General features: G+C 36.4%; 1 protein-coding gene across 1 annotated transcript in view; it reads right to left on the reverse strand.

Annotated features, from left to right (window-relative positions):
• Window positions 1–21252, reverse strand: part of SH3TC1 (SH3 domain and tetratricopeptide repeats 1) — a 33280-nt gene that overhangs the window by 7917 nt on the left and 4111 nt on the right. Inside the window, exons 2-13 of the mRNA XM_026847312.1 lie at window positions 19972–20052; window positions 19096–19347; window positions 16672–16746; window positions 14337–14464; window positions 11734–11839; window positions 9803–9946; window positions 8981–9158; window positions 8202–8275; window positions 7147–7342; window positions 6164–6291; window positions 3992–4033; window positions 636–2312 (exon numbers count right to left, since the gene is read on the reverse strand). Coding sequence (XP_026703113.1) covers window positions 636–2312; window positions 3992–4033; window positions 6164–6291; window positions 7147–7342; window positions 8202–8275; window positions 8981–9158; window positions 9803–9946; window positions 11734–11839; window positions 14337–14464; window positions 16672–16746; window positions 19096–19303 — 2956 coding nt within the window. The 5' untranslated portion in view covers window positions 19304–19347; window positions 19972–20052. The remainder of the gene's footprint in view (window positions 1–635; window positions 2313–3991; window positions 4034–6163; window positions 6292–7146; window positions 7343–8201; window positions 8276–8980; window positions 9159–9802; window positions 9947–11733; window positions 11840–14336; window positions 14465–16671; window positions 16747–19095; window positions 19348–19971; window positions 20053–21252) is intronic.

Genomic DNA, 21252 nt, shown 5'->3' on the forward strand with positions numbered 1-21252 from the left:
AGGAAAATTAAGTTACTTTTAAATAATTAATTCCTACTGTTTCACAAATCACAGCCAGTCAATAACTAACAATATAAAATCATAACAAGAGGATTCCACTGCCAATTTCTTCACCCACAAAGTTAACAAAGGCTAGAGGTTACTTCAAACTTGATATCCAATGTAAAATAATAAACCAGTCACCTTACTTGTAAAAGCTGCCTTAATCATGTTAGCAAGAACAAGTAAAGCATGGGTCTTCTAAATACAACTATTTTATGCAAAAGTATCCAGATTACTAATTGTTTTCATACCTTTAAACTAGAATCTGGTGCTGTTTGTAATACCAATATCACAGCTATTGTAAATATTATTGAGCATAGAAAATTCAAGACTTTTTGCTAATTTAATTTTTTCTAAATATTTCATTTTCTGTATTATTTCTGACAAACCTAAATACCACCAGAAGAGCAAGCCAATATGTATTTATTTCTCCACCATTACAGGACAGAGCAAAGATTTCAATCACTTCAATAGCTCTCACATAACTGGACAAAATGTTGTTTTAGGAATAACTATAACATACCTATACAACAAACATTCCCAAACAGGGTATATTTCACAACTTTGAGAGAAAAAAACCCCAACAAACTTACTTTCAAGATGATTTGTCTCCATTGCAACTAAAAAAGCCCATTCATAGTAAAATCTTCCTTTTTCTCTTTGAGTTCCACCAACATAGTAACATCCCAGCTGAAGGAGGACTTGGATAAAGTCTTGGCCACAGTCCATACTTGGAAGTTTGGCAAATAGCTTCACTGCCCTGATATAATAATGTTCTGCCAGCTTGCTGGCTGCTGCGTGCAGGCAGAGTCCCCCAAAATTAGCCAGGGCTATAGCTTGGTTATGGGTCATATCAGTCTCTTCTGAAAGACACAGTGCTTTGTAATAGCTCTCAGCAGCTTCTTTTGTGTTGTTTGTTCTTTTCAAAGCAATAGCAAGCATATTATAAGCAATGCCTAGTTGTTGAAGATTGCTCCATGAAGAGTCTACAATAGCATTTAAAATGGCTAAAGCCACATCATGTTGCCTGTAAAGAATGTATAGCCAGGCAAGTGAAACCAAATAGTTAATAGTTTCCTCTGGTTTAGCAGAAACAGAGTTCAGTGCTTTCATCATGTAAGCAATGGCTTTTCCATACCATTTGTGGTGGCTGTACAGTTTTGCTAAGCTAAGATAGATAATGCTGCGTAGTCCTTTCTGCTCCTTAGTAAACACAGAGGAAAGTGCTTGTATGAGGTAAGGTGCAGTTTGAGATGGGAGTATTTGTCTGAGTTTTCTCAGGCCATCTAGCTTGGGAGCATTTCTGATGACTAAATCAATCCTTTTCAAGGAATTCGCTAAAGTATTTGGACTCTGAGAAGAGGTCACCTTTATGCAACTTAGCACAATGTGTGGCAAGCACTTTTCATTGTAGGACTCGGCTAGTTTGAAATAACAGTTCTTTGATAAGCTGTTTTGTAAACCCAAGTCATTAAGCAAGAGTTGAAACCTTTCCAGGAATGGTAGTGCCTCTTCATGCTGTTTGCATGCACTGTAATGTTTTGCCAATAGGAAGCATGCCCTTGCCTCTGCATGTTTGTTCTGGCTCAAAATTGTCCTCTTCAGAGCATACTTTAGAATTTCTGACTCCAGGTCAGTACTGCAAATGTAGTTGGGAATTCCCATGAGAAGAGATGTAGCCTTGTCAAAGACATGAGCACATTTTTCTTTGTTCTTCTGTGTCAAGTAGATGACTGTTAGATTTGTATAAAGAGCAATTACAAAGTACAAATCACTAAACCCTCCAGATACTGCTCCCAATGCTTCCTCAAAATACACCCGAGCTTGGGAAAACTTCATTTTTTTAACACTGAGCCTGCCTAAGAGAAAGCATAGCCTTGCTAGCGCCCAAGACATGTCTGCCTTCTTTGCTGCTTCCCTTGCTAATGTAAAAAAGCTAACCAGTTGTTCTTCTTCTGAAAACCCATAAAACATGCTATTGATAAATGGGTAAGAGAAGTCATACAGATTTTTGAAGTTTATGTCATACTCTTTCCTATTTAAGAAGAGTATCAATGACTCAAAGATGTTAGAGGCTTGAGCATCATCTTGATGTACATGGAAGCAAGGTCCTTCCGGTGGAGGAAAGATTTCTACATTTGGAGAGCTAGGGGAATTCTTTCCTTCAATAGTTGGCTCTTCTGCCTGGGTGGCCTCCAAATTCTTGAAGTTCTTCAGGAATTCTTCTATCTTGCCATTTTTGCTAGTGCTAGAATGTGAACATGGAATTTCTGAAATTCAAAAATAAATTTCAGATCACAACTTCATGTGTGAATGCACACAAAGATCTTTGATAGACCAACAAAAACATTTATCAGTAGAAGATGTTGTTAGGAAAATGTTATGTAAACATACTGCATTTCTTAATAGTATATCTGGGAGACAAGTCTAAGGTGGGGAAACAGAGATCCAGAAGGATCGAAGAGGTACATGTGTGGGATACAGGAGGAGTGGGGATAAATGGGACTAGCCCCATGTAAACAGGTTGCTGATTAGTACACTTGTCTAGCCAAGCCCTGTGCCTGATCCAGCAGTTATCCAACTGAAGCCCAATCTTAATTCAAACTGTTTTTTGTCTAAGTGTATACACTCACGGAACAGAGAATATGTACTCTTTGAGTATACAGTGAGTGCATATTTTCTGTTCTTTCTTTGTATATATGAGAGACATCTGCCAGTGAATTACATTTCAGACTAGTAGGTTGGGAACTGTCAGTGCTAGGTTAACGGTTGGACTAGATGATCTTCAAGGTCCTTTCCAACCTAGTTGATTCTGTGATTAGGAAACCAGAATCTGGAAAGACCCAAGGTCAGAACTGAAGGCTGCATAAAGAACCCAAGGTCAGGGCATGGATGGACTTGAAGTCTAAGAGAACTGCACATTTGTGCATGCTTGAGGGTTGAGTAAGGGTATGCCTATGTCCTGGTGGAAAACTAAGGCAGGGTAGCCAGGGGGGGTGCAGGAGTTATTTGAGCTGCTGAAGTCCCATGTGGGTTCTGTGAGGGTACCTGTAAAGGTCCTGTTTTCTTGTCCACATTGTCTCTGTGTGGCCAGCCATGCTTGGGTAATGTGTAATAAGATTTCTTCTTTCATTCAAATACCAACCCTGATTCTCTGCTGGCACATACTAACTTTCTCAAAATTACCTCTAAATTATCCTGTTACTGACATTGTTGAATGTCTTACAAATATAAAAGAGACTGACATGCCGTTATTTCTTTAGTTGTCCCACTGTTATCCAGCCAAGACAATAGGGCAGGGACTAGGGTGCAGCTTTCAGTCATAGTACGTATAAAGCTTACAGCTGCATATCAACAGAGGCTTATTGAAGTTGCAGATTTAGGGCTTAGTTCCCTTAGAATCTCATTTCTGAAACTGTTCAGCAGAATCATAAATACAAAAATTGGTATTTAGAAAAATGTAGTACAATACAAGTAATATAGTGACAGTTTAGCGACTAAACGCCAAAGGGAAGTAACTCCGCATCCTCATCAAAATATCCCCTTTGGGAAACATATTTATGGGATGAAGTTTTCTAGCAGATGGAAAATCTGCTGGAATTCAAAGTCAGCTTTTGCTAGGTGCCCCATAAACAGTATTTTGCCCTGTTAAACGATGTGGAGGGGTCAGTGTGTGTGGGGTGTGTGTGTGTGTCACAGCAGTACAAGTCATACAGTTTGCAACTGGACAGCAAGTTCCAAGAAAGACATCTGATATTAGTGAAAACACACAATGACTTACAGCAAAAGTTAGTGAGAAAGGGTTACAGCAAAACCTAGGAGACCAAACAATGAGAGAAGAAAGTTAGAATGTGACAAGACATTAGAAAGAGAAAAGCTGACAAAGATACCAAAAATATCAGAAGTAGCATTAATTTTATATAAAAATTGTATACATATGAAGTATTACCACATTCACGAGCTTTATGAAATTCTGGTTCTTCTAACTGGTCTGTAAGAAAGAAAAAATCCATGTTAGTTATGGTATCTTAGTTCTTTTGCAGTTTTAAATATCCTAAAATAAGGATATTTTTTTGGTTCAGAATTCTTTATTCAGAAGAATTGGATGTGTCCTGGAAATTAAAAGAGGAGAAATCTTTAAGTGAGACCTGAAGCTAACAGATACTAGGGACTTATCCTCCTACTGATACAATTCACTGATTTTTACATGATGCACCTACTACTGCTCAGTAAGGTGGGGAGACATCTGCATATAGCAGTTAGAATTAAAGCCAACGTGTTCTGCGTGAGGGATGCATCACTGCTGCATTAAAATACAAGTGGGCAGTATAGATGCAATCATTCCCCACAACCTGTCCCTAAAATGAAGTAACAAAAAGCCTTAAATGTTACTGAAATAAGTTTCAGTATCACTCCTGGGGTGGAGAAGAGTATAATTATCTAGGGTAGTTTGTGTAGATAAGCATCAGACTTTCATGGCCATTTCAGTAGCATGCAGATGAAAAATCCCTGTATCTAGTCTTTTAAAAGGTTTATCTTTAAATTCTTCAGACATTACTACTATAGACCTAGTTTTAAATGTTTAACATAGCACATCTGTACAAGAATTACTGTGTTACGTACAAGATATTTCTCAAGTTATTTCAGTTGTCATGCTGCATTTTCAGGATATATTCACTGTCTTCCATACACTAGATGCAACATACTGAGAGTATAAAGGATATATCTAAAAGCAGAAGCACTCAGAACTAGGTCTGTTTAAGCAGGTGGAAAGCTATTTTACTAGCCTTCAAGAATGACCTCTCACTGACTGTTTAATTCTGGATCTTCTTTCTTTAAATATTTTCCTAACTTTGGTGTACAAATGCCACAGAAGTTTACAACAGTCATAACTTAACTCTCTGAATATCTAATTGGAGAAGTGCTCATAAGTAAATACTTCTTATAAGATTGATGTAGATGGAAGGAATCAAACACTCATTTACTCAGATCACACATCAAAACAAAGTGAATATTGAAAACGCTCTGGCTAAGTCAAGTCATGTTGCTCAATTGTGCAGTTTAAGAGAAAAGAGTGGTAAAGGTGGTGCTATTATCTGGGGGAGATGTGAAAAGAAGTTGGCCATTGTAAAAATTAGGAGGAGATGAGATGTGAAAAATGTGCAACAGGTCAAAATAGCATATGTCCATTAAGGCCATTAGATTGTTTTAGTACCTGATAGAGGTCGGGGCTTTTGTTCCCAGGTTTTTCATTTGAGAAAGTGAGATGTGGAGTCATTTTCCACATTGAGATGAGTTGTATTTTGCAACTCAGGTCTGATGTGCCTTAGTTATTGTTCTCACACACACACACACACACACTGATTTGCAGAATTAAGCCAATGCACCTGAGTAACCTACACACCAGCTGGTTCCAAATAGGAGCCTGTGGGCTTGTCTCTTAAGGTGGCACTAATGGAGCTAAAAGTTCTTTAGATATTTGATAAGCATACACATCGCCACAAAACAGCCTGTAGTGGGATAAGAAACTGCTGCTCCTGTTCAGCAAGACAATTATATAAAAGTGAAACCCCAGTCATCCAAATTAGTTTATGTAAACCATGAGTGCTTAGAGAAATAACAGCTGTATCAGAGATGATGCAGCTAAAAGTATATATTTTTTTCTTTGCATGAATTTTTCTATACCTTTGAAAGTCAAATCAAGTATGAAGAGGTGTATTATTTACATTAGCTGTCAATAATTATTATGCCACCTTTCTTAAAATGAAAAGCCAGCAGTATTTGGGTGAACATACAGCCTTTTATAATCCAGCACTGGCATTTGGAGGCCTAAAGATCTGTTCACCTGAGAGGTTTTAAAACCCTGCTGTTTAATTCACTCAAAAAAAAGGACAAAAGATTTCTAAATACTCTGCTGGGAAAAGTCTTCCATCGGCAGGAAAGTAGCAAGGATGATATAAAGGGGTTTCACATGCCATATCCATGATCAAACTTGAATACCAAGATATTTCAAAGCAAGTGTAAAGGCTGGAATCTCACTGAAAAACATATCCGTTATAACAGGCATATAGGAACTGTACACGTGTCTTGTGCAGTAAAAAGGAGTAAAACTCATACTTACCTATTCTGTAAAAAGAGCAAACATCTGTGGTGGAGGTTTGTTTCAACAAATGCACCACTTCTTCTAAATCTTTTTCTTTTGAAAAAAAAGATAGCTCTTCTGCTTCAAGAAAATCCAGGTCTTGTGGTCTAACAAAGAAAGCAGCAATTCTGTGTCTGAAAGCAGGTTTGGCTTGAGGATCTCAGTGCATTAGTCAAATCGAAGCTTGTTAGAGAAACTATTACAATCTTTTAATTATCTGTCCTGTTGTGTTCAAAATTAGTCATTTATAAACATACATACAAACTGATAGCTAGGCTAGCATCTAACAGCCTCTGCAATATCAAAGAAAGTTTCATATCTATCTGTGTCATGGTATAGCATTTTATGAGAGAATTTATTAAAAGCACAAATCTTTAAGGGCATTATGGTATTGATTTTCTAACATAACCTTGAAGTTACACATCAAATGGACCTGCAAAGAACACTTAAGAAGCCCTTGTTTCAATATGCAGAGTCCAGACATATTACTAAGAGGAGCCTATTTACATGGAGCCAACACATGCTGAAATGCACACTTTTTACAGGTTTCTGTCTGCATTATGAGCAATTATTTGTAAGAGGAGCCCCATTTAAAGCAAGTTAAGGCCTGTAATTGAGGGTACTAGCAAAAACAGAACTTGGATGTTTAAATGGAGATCTTGAGAGAGCAGCAAAAATGGAATCTTCCGTGAGAGTAAAGCTTCTTGGATCTTGTGATCCAAAGAATAGAGGCTGAACCAGATGTAACTATGGCAATCCTTTTTCCCAGTAATAAACTTGGTTACAGGCTGATAATATGTTTCAACATTTAAGCAGACTTATTCAAATTTCTTTGCATTTGTTTTGAAGGATAAACACCACAACAAAACAAACAGCACAAAAAAAACCCTCTAACATTCAGTATTTTAAAGCTCAAGAGAGTAAGTCTCCTTTTGTTCATGAGTTAAATACACATCACTTACTTATTTCTAGATACGTCCAGTTTAACATGACTTGTCTTTACAAAACCTATTTGACCAGTAAACACATGTTGTCCGAGAAACCATTCCATGCATTCAATGAAGTAGCCAAGGATCTCAATTTTGTCCCCTTCCTGGAAACTCATCTCTTCTGACATAATACTTTCATAATTCATCACAGCTAGACAGGATCCCATTGCTGTGTAATAAGGAAATAAATACTATTTGCAGTAATTTAATAATACAAATACACAATACAGTAGCAACTCATCAGAAGAACATACGTAGCAAAACACATTCCTGGAAGTCATGATGTAGCAAGATTTAAAGGTTTCAAAGCTAATCTGTTGGTCTGAGCAATTAGAATTTTAAATAACAGCATAAAAATCCTCATTTTCCAGCCACTAGAAAGCAAAGACTAAAATGTTTTCAAAATTCTAGCAATTTCCATCATGAAGAAGCAAAAAGAAATGTTTTAAGTCCCTACTTTGATTCTTACACCCCTGTGAACTTGGGCCACAGTAAAAACATTGAAGCCAAGTAATAAAAACCCTATTGGATAAATATGCAATTACATACCAGTCAATACAGTATGAAAACAGATATGTATCGTAGAAAAAAAAAAGCAAAACCCTATTTAGTCTCTAACCTCAGGCCATCTCTAAGTTTTATTTCTCTGGAAGTATTAGATAATTAGATAATTTTACATGTGTGGAAGATCCACAATAATTACATTGGTGCATTTCCTTAAAGTTTTTCATCAAATCTACAGAGGCATCCTCAAATTAATTACTCTTTACTACTTTGTGCATCTATGTAATACAGTATTTAAAAGGAAAAAAAGAGGAGAGAAGCCCTTAGAGTTTAACTCAACTTAGGCAGAGATATATGCTCCCATTAATTTTACTTCAAGGTAATTTTGAAAGCTGTTTTCCCATCCTAATACAATGAGAAAAAGTTATTGAACCCTTCAGAGTCCTAACAAAAACACAGAATAAATTGGGGGATGGGGGTGTGGGGGATATGTTTAATGCTGATGTTTGAATGGAATTGCTTACCAACTTTCCTCATGGATTTTGATTCAGTTTTGAATGTAAAATCAATAGGATTAGAATATCTTTTAAGAAACCATCTGAAAGGAGAAAAAGAACTAGAAGTTAGTGTATAAAACTTCACTAAGTGTTGTGACAATAACAGTGATATTTTAAATCCATATGAAACAGATGCACCCATTCCCACAATTACCTTTCAATTTCAGCACTGTCCATACACTTCAGACACAGATATATTTTGAGGAATTAGTAGTAAAAGAAGTGCTACTTCAGTCAAACAAACCTGAGAAAGTCATGCTGTTTCTCCCTGCCCAAGATCAATAGAAAAATTTCAGCTTTTTAACTCCTAAGAGCACCAAGAGTGAATGTTTTCCTGGTGATTCCTGAAGCGAGTCCATTGATGTAATTTTGGCTTTATAAACAAACTGCATTAAGGAGGTGGATGGCTCCTGTCAATAGTGTTAAATAAAAACACTGCTAGCCTGTTATCATCCATATTTCCAAGCATCCTGAAAAATGAGAATTCTCGCTTTGCATTATTATAGAATTGTTAATAGATTTTATGTCAGACTCAGGAAGAAAAGCAGTATCTTTAAGTGCTGCTCTGCACACATCTGAATTAATTTCAATTGTGTGTTATGGAAGGAAATAGAGTATTTGTTCTCAGTGTTAATGTAAGATGAATGTTTCACAACAAGCTATCATTTAGACACATCTATGTAAGCAGACATGTCTACATGTGAAACAGATGCATATGAAATAGGTAGTTAAAGTCAGGTACCTACTGATGAAAAGGTATCAATGGCTCCAGAGAAGCATTAGGCAGCATGGTCATGTCACCATCCACAGATCCACCTGTTACATCTTCATCGAGAGCCTGAGTCTCAAAATAAGTGTTTATTTCATTGTCTGTAGCCATTATCTTTCTTACCAGATTGTCAGGACATAAAACAAAAAATGCCCCTAAAACAAAAGCCGTGGAACAGATGTTATCACAGGTAACGTTTTAGTGTCATATGAGCTTTAAAACTGGCTTCAACAGCATCAGTAATAATCAGTTAAAAATTGAAAATCTGAGATTCCAAAACAAGTGCTTTCTGATTGTCAGATATTCATACTTTTCTATTTTTCAGTAAAAAAAATGCAGAGCTGAAGTGTTCAATGAAGTGTAGAACCTTCTTCTGCCACAAGATTTTGCATGTTCCTGTTGCAGTAATCAACAATCCACCTAGCCCATTACTCTGTCTTTGACAGAGGCAGCAGGTGGTGCTATTTAGGAAAAGCACATGAGCCTGGCAACTATCTGTAATCCCTCTCTCCAGTACATCTCCAGGATCTGCATTAATATGAAGGAAGTGGAATGTACATCCCTCCCTAATCCTTTTGGTATCCATTTATGGACCAGTTGCACATGAATTTCTCTAATCCCTCTATGATCCTACTGAACCCAATCTGTTTGTTCCTTTCTCTTTTTCTGGTGCATTTGGAGTGAATAGATTTATATTTCAGCTTCATTAAGTATTTGAATAGGTCTTATTACTTGATTTTAGGATTTTAAAGAAAGGTGCTTCTCTAAATTTAGCCTTAGCATGGACAGTCTTCCTTACCTTCCTGTACTAGCAGGCTTCTGTACATCAAATTTAATGATTTTTCATTTATATAGACTTCAATGCCTGTTTCTTCCTCCTCTTGAGAATAGAGCCAGAAAGATTGATCTAGGAATAAATTCTCCATGCAATGATTTATAAAGCCTAGGGGAAAAAAATATCCATTTGTTTTATTTGAGGCTGTACTGTATTATACAAGAAAATAGCCTTTCAGAAAGTCATGGACTGGCGTAGGCATTCAGATAACTACCCTACTGCTTAACCCACAATGTATAACTAATTTTACTACATAGTACTGGCAAATTTACATCCACCAAATCACATGCATTACGGCTCCTTTTAATGCTTAGCTCTCACAAACTACACCTAAAAGGCACACAACATTTCTGTGCCTAATCCCACTGAAAAAGCAGACCATGTCCTCCCCTTAATGAGGGTTTCCCATAGTTCAGCTATATTTGAGAGGTTTGGAGTCCAAAAGAGGCAATCACTAGCAAGCTTTGAGCAACAGGTGCTTAGCACCACTTAATAACAGATGACAGGAAATAATCTCAAAAAATAATCTCTTTATACATTTTCTGTTGCCTGATTCAGCTGGGCCAGTATATGCATACTGTGCCTGCGTATCACTCCTGGAATTTCTTTGGGACAGAGATGCTGCTGCATACCAGAGCCATGTAAATCAGAAGGTAGTGCTTGATCTTGGAAACTGGGACTCCTTACATTAGGATTTAGGGCTTTCAAAGCTATATGGTAGTTACAGGAAGACCTGGACTAGTGTATCATGATCAGTATGTTATAGATAGTAGATTGTTAAAGGACCAACATTAATACATTAGCAAATCCTTTGTGCAAAAAGTTATGATGAAGAGGAGAGGTGGGCAGGTCAGTGATTAAGGTGCTACTCTGGTATTTGGAAGACAGTGAATCAATTCCGTGTTAGCCACAGCCTTGCCTAAGAAGAAATTTTGTCTTCTTGTTCTTTCTCTGTAAAATAGTATTGAAACAGTATTTTTTCTAGTTCTCTAGGGCACATTTTAATATAGAAAATAACAAACGTGAAATTAAAAAATAAATTCATTATTTTAAATTGGTCTGAACGACAGAGTGAATTCAATAGTAATACACACAAGCTCTCCATATATAGAAGAAAGAAAAACAGGTGAACAAAATGGAGAAAAAGATCTCATTCAAATACTATTCTTCAGAAGAGACCTGTGAAGTTATAGGATATTAAAAATGGAACTCAAATTATCATTTTGTTCTGAAAGGCATACTCAGATTTAGAAACAAAACTGAAGTATGCAAAGCATATGAAGCAGTATTTGTTTTACTTAATATTTCCTCTGAAGGCTTACCAATTCTGTCCAGTTTGCTTACTACTATTCAGGAAAGATGTGGAATAACTAGAAGAGTCCAATGGGGAGCATGATCAGAGGTCTAGAAAATACTCTGAAGAAGGATTATAGGAATCAGGGTGAAAACAACACTGAGTAGAAGTGCAGGTTAGAAGTCTCCAAATAGGTATTAGCATGGTGCAAAGAAAGAGGAGTAACCTTGACATTTCTACAGGGAGTAGAAAAAGCTGTGCTGCAACTTAAATGCCTTTACAAGTTAAACTTTAGGACAAAACCACCTAGTTTGTAATAGACTGTTTAGAAAGAAGATATGATCTGAATCTGGAGTATTTTAGACAAGATATCTGCCAGGAACAATAGCTGTTAATCTGCTCTGGGACAAAGGCAGATTCTCCTGGAGGTTGGGGGGTGTCTTCAGCCCTATCATTAGTGCCCAGTTCAGGAACATTACTTACTGCTATTAGGAGTTAATACAAAAAAAAAAATCTCAAAATCCTGTTCAACAAGTTTCCAGAATTGTGTGCAGAGGAATAAAAGAGCATATTGAACTGTTGTATGGTATAACAGCTTTACCCAGTGAATGGTAGGTTAGAAATTTCCATATTTCTTCAAAAGTTTTAAAAGTCACCACTATTAGATCTTGATCACTATGAATAGACAGCAGTCTGGCAGAGAGTTCCTAAAAAAAAAAAATCAAAGCCAATATTTTAATTAGAATTATACTAGACTTGAGCACAATTTCTCACTAAGTCACACTTATGCTAAAATGCTATGCATTAAGGATAAAAAGGTTATCTAGAATTTTACCTGTATGAGATATCTGTTCTTTAACACATACCTACAACGTAGTGAACCAAGTTTTAATCTGATTTATTTCTTACTGAATGTACCAACAGTTCCAGTGAGGTTAATTTACAGAGGAATTAAGACCTCAGGACTGACCACACTGAATGAGACTAAAGGCCTGTCTGGTTCAGACATGTCTGTGTTTAGTGGCCAGTATTCTCTATTTAGAGTGTGAAAGCCAGGCAAACATCTGATGGTGCTTTCCAAGAATACCCTCCTAACACAGAACAGTTTACAGCTGGCATTGATATTAAATAGTGAAAAGGGTTTCTTTCTTTGTTGATTTAATTTTTTTGACATATAAAATTTCTCTAGGTCACTTGAACCACTGTAAAAACATCCTGCTCTAGGTTAGCCTCAGAGCTTAGTACACATATGAAAACATACCTCCTCTGATGCATCTTTGAACCTTCTACCTGGTAGCTTCAGTCTTGTTCCAGAGGAGACACTGAAATAGTCATTCCCTAGTTCACTCTTTCCATGGTTAAGACAATTAAATATACTGGAGATTTTTTTTTTAATTTTTTTTTTTTTTTTGTAAAGATGCAATAAGAACCTTTTACTCTCATTTGTACTGGTTCATACTACTAGAGTAGCATTAAATTGTGCATGTCACAAAGGTAAGCAATGATCACTTTAAATTATAATGATGAATTTTATAAGGAATTTCAGAAATGCTAAAAGGGAGAACTACATAAACCTTCAAATAAGTGAAAGAACTATACATTTTGATGGATTCTAGCCAAAGAGTGGTAATATACGACTGGCTACACTTCAGTTAATAGCTTGAAAACAGGGCTCTCTAGTGATGCTGGCTACTGTCTTTCAGGGAAACACAAAGAACTGCGACAATTTATGAGACAACTATCTGAACCAGTATCTCAGAAAATAAACCAGATGCAAAGCTAACAGACATAATGCTACTGTATTATTTCCCAGTACTTTACCTTTGCTCTCATCACATCAAAATTGAAATGCATATTAAACCAATTTAAGGAATTATCAGGAAACTGATTCTAACTCTGGCCAAAAAAAAATTGCCCCCCAAGCATTTTCTGTGATCTGAGCAAGATGGAGTCAGTCGATCCACTGTTTTTATGACTGTTATGTCATGATTTTAAATGATCTATTAATTAATTCTGTTTAACTTCCATAATTTCAATTCATACAACGTGAACACATTAAAATAATAATTACTTCTTCAAAAAAAGTCCAACTTAAGCCTCCAATAGGCATGCTTCATCACTGCTTTGATCTTCTGCATGCCCCTTTCTACACTAGATTAAATATTAACAAGAATCTGAAGTCTATTAATAAATTGCCAACACATGCTAAAATATCTTATCCTCAAGGGCTTTACGCACTGCTGAATATCAAAACAACATTCTAAGAAAACTTATCATTATAAATCTTGCTTCCTTTAAAGTCCTTTTTCCAGTCTGTTTCTAATAAGGCCACAAATCTAGTCTATTTGTATGCTGTTTCCCTTCTCCTCTTGATCCCTTCTCCCTTTCTCCATCTCCCCTAAAAAAAAAGCCAGAGCAGAGTAGCAGGAGTACAGACTGTTTTCACAGCCACAAAATCAGCAGGCTGGTGATGAGTTCATAACACGTGAAAGAAAAATTGTGTAGAAACACATGCATCCAAGACAGTCAAAGCCTTTCAGTGTTTGGCTTGCTAGCAAAGGAGGCTGGAACTCATGGCTTAGACAAAAAAGGGACACCAGGGGTCAAATAGTATCCTCCTGTGTTTTCGTCAAGTGGGAAGAAGAGGCTTTAAGTTGTATTTGTAGCCAACCTCATTGGTTGTAGGGGACAGTTTTCCTATATACAAACAAACAAAAAACAGTAATAAAAATTGGCCAACTCTCCTGTGTGCTATTTAAAGCTATGGACATCTAGCCCTAGGAAGTCCAATATTTAGACTATTCTCCTTCAGACTTCCTTTGGTTTAGCAGTGGGCTTCCTGGGTAACCTTCGTGCCAAATGACTCAAAGTAACTGGAAACTGAAGTGAAAAGTCAGTATAAGGGCAAAATTAAAAAAAAATAAATCAGAAAACCATGTTTTCCTTTGAAAATCAAAGCAGAACATATCTAAACTAAAACCCTTCAATATTTGTAGCTGGGATTATTTATTTTGCACCACTCGGTGTACTAGTCTTTTTCAATAGTTCCATATTTTTAATCTATCTAGATGATTTTGGGCCATGGGAAACTGTTCACTCGACTCCAAGCATACAGCATGTATGCTCCCAGATATCTCAGATTATTTCAGTAGCACAGAGTGTATTCTCTGAATAAATAAAACAATTCCCAAGTAATTGACTTACACTGAAAACTGCCATCACCTCCCTGCTGTCATTTTCCAGAAGACGGAGCTGCCCTCTGAGCTGTCTTTGGAGTCTGTAATCAGGACATCCACTCTTTCGTTTTACCATCATTAACTTCAGGGAGATATCTGGAGAAGGATATCCATTTACAGTGCTACAAGTTTTGTGAATCAGTTTTGGAGAACCAGAAAAATCTCGCAATCATATAATCCACATTAAGAATTGTTTTTTCAGCTTCAGAGACACAGAGGAAATTGACCCACTGCATGTTTCTTTTGCATTATTATTATTATTATTATTATTATTATTATTATTCAATAGCGATAGTAGCCTATCATGAAAACCAAGATTTTATCAGTTGCATAATAAAGGCTATAGCTATACAAAGGACAGTGATGTGAAAGTCTGCAGAAAATTTGGGAAACAACTGACACACTTCGGGATGGAGAAGAGAGAAGAGGAAAAAAAGCAAGCAGATTGGTATGTGTCAAATTAGACAGCTCCATGGACATTGAGAACATGCTCAGATTTCCAAATATCCCATGCATATTTTAAAAATCAAGGCAGATACTGGAATCAGTAAAAAAAACCCTAACCCATAGATAGTTCAGCATGTTACAACAACTCTTTATGCTAATCTTAAATTCATGGTTATCTGACATGTCACCCCCACTACTTTAGAAGGCTTCTATAAATTGAATATTGAAAAAGCTGTTTCTCAGCTAAGCTGGTTGAGCAGTACCAAGATAAACCGTCCAACTAAAAGCTCACTTAGATGACTTCCCCAGCACATCTCAAAGAAGCTAGATACATGTTCTCAGATCTTGACATCTGTTTATGAGAAGCTTTCACTACAGCTAAGGGTACAGTTTCAGCAAGCTTCTCTCAGATAAAAAGGAACTTTGATAAAGCTGCTTTCATTCTGCTAGTATGTTAATTTAACTCAAGAACAGTAAATCATATTCATAAGTTTTCAGATACCCAGATGGGCACACAATAATACCCACTCAGAAAGAATTTCAATTGCAAGTGTGTAAATAGGTTCCACTTCCAGCAATAAATGGGATTGTTGTACATCTTAAAATATTCTACCTCCTCTGATTTTCACCTTTTAATCAGGTAGAACAGATATTTTTCACATTCTAGTCTAATATGCTGTATCTTAGTGTTTTCAGAGAGCTTCCTATGTATGTCTCCAGGAGTTTTATGATGACTTGCACCTAAATTACTCATTACTTTAAGGTCAAGAAGAGTGGCTCAGAAATATAAAGCAGTGTTACTGAGTTACAGGACCTCTCTGATTAAGTTGTGGTCATAGTTAATTGTTAGTACAAAGAATACAAACTACAGTCTTTGTATGTTACTCAGACCACTGTTAGGTAACAGTATTGTTGTCCTTTTCATTTTACCTGAAGCTGTAAAAGTTGCTGGCACAAGAGAAAACTATTACTTAAAATTTTTGCATAATCAAATAGACTCCAAGTTAAATTTTGTTTCTATAGTTACATGTCTAAATCTTATATGAAGTTGATATTACTGAAATAATTACATTGAATTAAAACAACTGAAATATGGCTGCTTCTGACAAAAGAACTATTAGTGATGCCTTATGGAAGTGAAACATGGTCTGAAAACCTGTTGCACCTATGGTAATTCTCCTGTCTGGTTCTGTGATCTGATCCATACCCCCAGTTAAGAACCCCTCAAATTCTCTATGGAGTGAGACAAACAGGTACATAAGTAATTTAACTACAAATAACCATATGCCTGGGGGAGACTGTTTACCATTGATATGATTTGTCAGGTCAAGCCAGAAAGTAGAGCACATCCCAGTGTTATTTGTCAATGGTTATTTCTCTTCCTCCATAAGCAAGAGAAGGGAAATGTGACTAGACCCTCAATTACAGGGCAGGCCATGAGCCCTCCAGAAGGGAAGCCTGCTGTACCTACTTACTGAAGAACTGCACTCAACTGCAGCATCCTTGAAAATACAGCATTAAAAAAAAAAAAGACTTGAAAAGACCATAAACTTAGAAAATAAGTTTGGAGAATTGAAACCCATACATAAAGTAAGTGATGAACTTATTTGCTTTTCTTTTTTTTTTAGTCATTACAATAGTCCATAAATTGTTTCTGATAGCAGTTGTTCCCTCTTTTTATGAAACATTCTCAACAAATCTTATGTAGAAGTTGGATACTTCACAGCTTCCATGCAGTATGTTATAAAGTTTACAGGAGTGACGACTCCAAATGTTGTTGATGTAGTTGTCAACTAAAAAAAGGCAATAAGAAAAGCATTATGTTTATAATATATGATGGAAAAAAAATGCCTTACCAGTTGGAAAATTCTCTGCTTGACTGGGAAGGGTCCTTGAACTGATATTCATGCATTTTTCACTTTGAGAACACTCTATTATAATAAATGAAAGGAATAGTTAAGTGTATTTCTAACTCTATATAAATCACACTGAAAACAACTAAACACTCCACGCTTTCAAAGTGTCTGATGCATTGGTTAATTACTAAGAAAACAAACTATATTTTTTCCCCTTCCTGCTATATAATTCCCAAAACCCACAAAAAAAATCTGATCATTTGTCTCCTACTGAGGAGGAAGTTAAATCTTGATTTCATCATCTTGATGTGAAGCTTCAAGATGATGGAGAGTTCATGAAAAGACAGCCTTTCAGGAAACGGAAGTCCCATTTGGGAGGGAGAAAGGAGCAGACTTCGTTTTTCTTTGCATCTATACTAAAAATTACCTTCCACAGAAACTTCGGTTGTATAAGTTGTCAATGATATGAGTGCCTTGTACTAACTCATACACAGAGAAAAATACTCCTTCTCTTTATTTGTTACAGGCTTAATACTTGGGAGGAGGTAATATAAAACAAGTGACTTGATGTTTTAGACAACTAACGCAGAATAAGTATATTTTATGTTAATAATAATCTGCTTTTTTTCTTTTTTGGCCCATAATTCTTCTAGGCCTTTCATAAATGATACATTTTCATGCTGAAGAAACACCCACTCCAGCCAATTCCATTTTCTCAAGGTTCACTTAGCAAAAATCAGTGAAGACAAGGCTTGCTATTTCTTAGAATAGCAGTGGGAGAAATAAATCTTAATTTTTAAACTGAGGCAATTTTCATATATCCTAGGACATTCTCCTCTGCAGCTCTGTTTTTAAGAAAAAACTTGTAGTATAGTAGGACATAGTAATTTCTAAGTCTTCTGCATCTTCCCTTGAGTACATCTGTTGATATTACATGAACAAAGTCATGCAAATAAATAAGGATACATAAAAACAGAATTTTCTTATTTCAGAAAAAAAGGAAATAAGCACTAAACCCATCATATTCAAGGCCAATTATTAACATATACTAGAATCAGAAATTTCAATTCAAGCACTTCCTGTTTGTTGGATTTTGGTTGGGTGTTTGACAGAGGTGTTGGGAGGGTTTTTTTTAATCTGGATTCAATATTTTTAAATAGAAATTTGATAGTAAGATCACTGCAGTATAGGCTGACTGTATTTAAGGAATATTAAGTTCCCTACAACTTCTGGAGTCATACTTAGTTGTAGTTCTGCTTTTTCTTGTTTTAGTCAGAAGTACAAACAGAGCAATTGTCAAAACTTTGCAACATGTTGTCAACTGCTTTGATCATCATTTAACAGTTGATAAGGACAATTAATTAGCATATGGTTTTGGTATGTGAGTTGCCATTACTATTTTGATATTACCAGATATGGACTTTCCTTGAAAGGTATCAAGGCATGAATATCCAGTGGGTAGTATTTAATTTAAAAACTAAACCTAATTTTTGTGACTTTTAGGAGAAAGCAAAAACTATGAGCAAGCATTTTAATACTCATGGGAGTTTAATTAAAAATAATAGTTTGATATTAAACTTGAACAAAACCACAAGAGTTACTATAAATACATTTTAAACATTGAGACTGTTTAAAGTGCTATAATTAGATTCAAAGACTTAACATGAACTCCATGCCCCATTCCTAATTAATTGAATGACTTGCATACTACTTGGCAAGCTAAAGAGAAACTTTATACTGTCGTGGGATGCTTATACCTGATATTGTTTGATGTCAACAGAGCTGCAGCTGTGAACAGAAAGACATTATCTAAGCCATAGGACATATAATTTAAAATTAAGTAGTTTTTCCATGAAGTATTCTCACATTCAGAAAGCTCTTGGTCCTACTCTAAAGTAAGAGTCTGGCCACAGGTTTTGAGACACAGCCACCTATGTTACTAAAGTCTTCCACCCAAAAACTGTTCCTGATTTACATATATTTACTTCATGAAGTATGTTTTATTTGCAGAAAAATAGTTTTTGAAGAAAAATATAGTATTACATCTTTTGATGAAAAACAGGAATCTTAATTTTATTGAAATGGAAACATATAATCTTACTCATTTTTGCTTCTGAATCTTAGGGATTAATAGCAAAAAGTGCTAGACAAAGAACTTCTATTTCAATATTCTGTCTCTCGGGTTCTGATAATTTTCATCTCAATTTATTTTAAATAGATAATCCCCTTGTCTGCCCAAAGTGAATTTTAATATAGATCGTTTAATAGTTGAAATAGATGTATTTCAAAAAAAAAAAAAAAATCAACTGAAAAAACACATCAGTTCTCTGCTTGTGCACAACAAGAAGTGTTTAAAGAACACAGTAATTTAAATGCAAATAAGAGTCATGAGCAGAGTAACCAGGATATATTGATCAGTCTTACCTGTTTGCTCTTGTACCACATCCATCTTGACCCCATCCCTGACAGTGCTGATGGCAGCACTGGCCTCCACACATTTCCAGTCAGACCTGCACCTCTTCTGCTCCATTTCTTTCCTCTCCAAGTTCCTGTCTTGCTTTCCCTCTAGACCAGGGATGGTGGCATTAGCACCGAGCATGGATGCACTGCCTTCTGCTGCCAAACTCTCCATAATTTGCAATTCCTCACAGTGATGCTATTAAAATTATCAACAATCTGAGGGGGGAAAAAGAAAATCAATAATATTTTAAAAATAAGTCAGAATACATGCACATATCCAAGAACTGTCTCTCCTGCAGGAGCTGGTTTTAATTGTAATACACATTAAAATATTTGCTTTAGACTCCTCTCAGAGGAATTGTTGTGTAACACCCAAATTCATACCAGAAACAGCTCCTGCAATCAGGTGGCATCCCTGCTTTAACAACAAAGCAATACATTTGACAAATAGCAACAACCCAAGGCCTGAAGTGAAATGTACTTGTGCCCACACTGCTAATTATTCATTCTTGGCCAGCTTTAATGCAGAGGCTCCAAGGGATGGCATCACTCACACTAACAGACGCAATGCAGGGGAAAAGCATTTTCTAAAGGTGGCAGGAATTGAATGGTCACTGTTTAATTCAGCTAAAGAATGAATCCTCTGCAGGAACCTACAGTGTAGGAAGACTGGCATGCAAGGATCCAAAGATTTCTTTGCAGTAAAACAAGAGTGATCTACTGAAGCTAGAGGCCAAGTCTGGCAGCAAGACTCTTATTGGCACAAACATCAGGAAAAAGGAATAGACATGGAAGTAGAGCACAGGTGGTTGCAAGCTTCACTGCTCCCTGTACAGTCACCTGAGGCATCCCGCAATCCCATTTCTTGGGCACAAGCTACTTACGCTTCAGAAAGTGCAGTCAGACCACCGGCCAGCGCATCTGAAAAGGACATGACTCATGTAGCCAGCACACGCCCCACTGACATTTAGACCCTTTTCCTCAGTGGGCTCTCACATGCCTCTCTAATTGATTTCATAAAGCCACAGAATGGATCTGTCACTTGAACTTAATCCAAATTCCTCTGTGCTTATTCGATCCATACTCATTAATGAGCTACCTTCATTATGAGTATACAACCTTGTAGTCTTTGTGACATTTCTTCTCTCATTTGTTTTCCAGCAGAAATTGGTTAAAACCGAAGCTGTTGATGGAAGATCACTTTTTCTCTGCCAAAAGCTCAGACTAGTGCTTGATCACCTAGTGGCCCCTTGCAATCTGTCTTCAGACTGGTCAGGAAATTTCTCCCTTCTCTGTTCACCATGCAGTGGGTGTTCCCAGAGCACATTGTTCTGTCTTGCTTCTTCACATACAGGCCTTCAACACTTCTTGCCCTCCAAGCTTCATGTCACAGAACCCTAAACCTGAGCACCAATGCCAACAGCGCAACATCTCCTAGCTGTCTGCCATAGTAGGCAGGTACGCAGGACAAGGCAGTGATCTGTCTGTACAACTTTCGTACTCTGTTTTGCAGTCATCAAAACCTTTAGCCCATGTAGCACTTAAATAAACAGTAAACTATATGTAGGCAGAAGCGTGTTATGCAATTATTAAAAAATAATGAAATATACTTACAGATCATATGACCAACTCAGAATTAAACCATAACTATATCTATCACAAGCACATAAATTATGTAGTATGAAGAAATCTAGACTGGATGTTGTTTTAACATTTACATGGTCCCATTTTGCCATTTATTCAAGAGTACCTAGCAGAGTGGTGAGGCTGATTTTCATAGCGTATTTTGTGGTGTAGCATTGCAGTTCTCCATATGAAGTTATGCATGTAAATTCAGATATACCTATGACCCAGATAATAACTCAAACACAAGTGATTTTGATGTATTTTTCTCAGAAGAGAGGATTTCCACCAACATTTAGTTAACATTGTAGTTCTAACTTCAGATCTCAGTTTCTCCTGCTAACTTCCCTGAAAACTTCTTGACAGACTTGATGGCCTATTTATAAAGGATTAAAAATACAGACCTGCCAGAGACCAAACTCACTTTGCTAGGGATATGCATTTCCATTTATACAGCTGATCTTTTCCTTAAAGTAATGACAGTAGCTAACACCATTA

This window comes from Athene cunicularia (assembly GCF_003259725.1).
Source record: "Athene cunicularia isolate RWA chromosome 4 unlocalized genomic scaffold, athCun1 chr4_part1, whole genome shotgun sequence".
Classification (NCBI taxonomy): domain Eukaryota; kingdom Metazoa; phylum Chordata; class Aves; order Strigiformes; family Strigidae; genus Athene; species Athene cunicularia.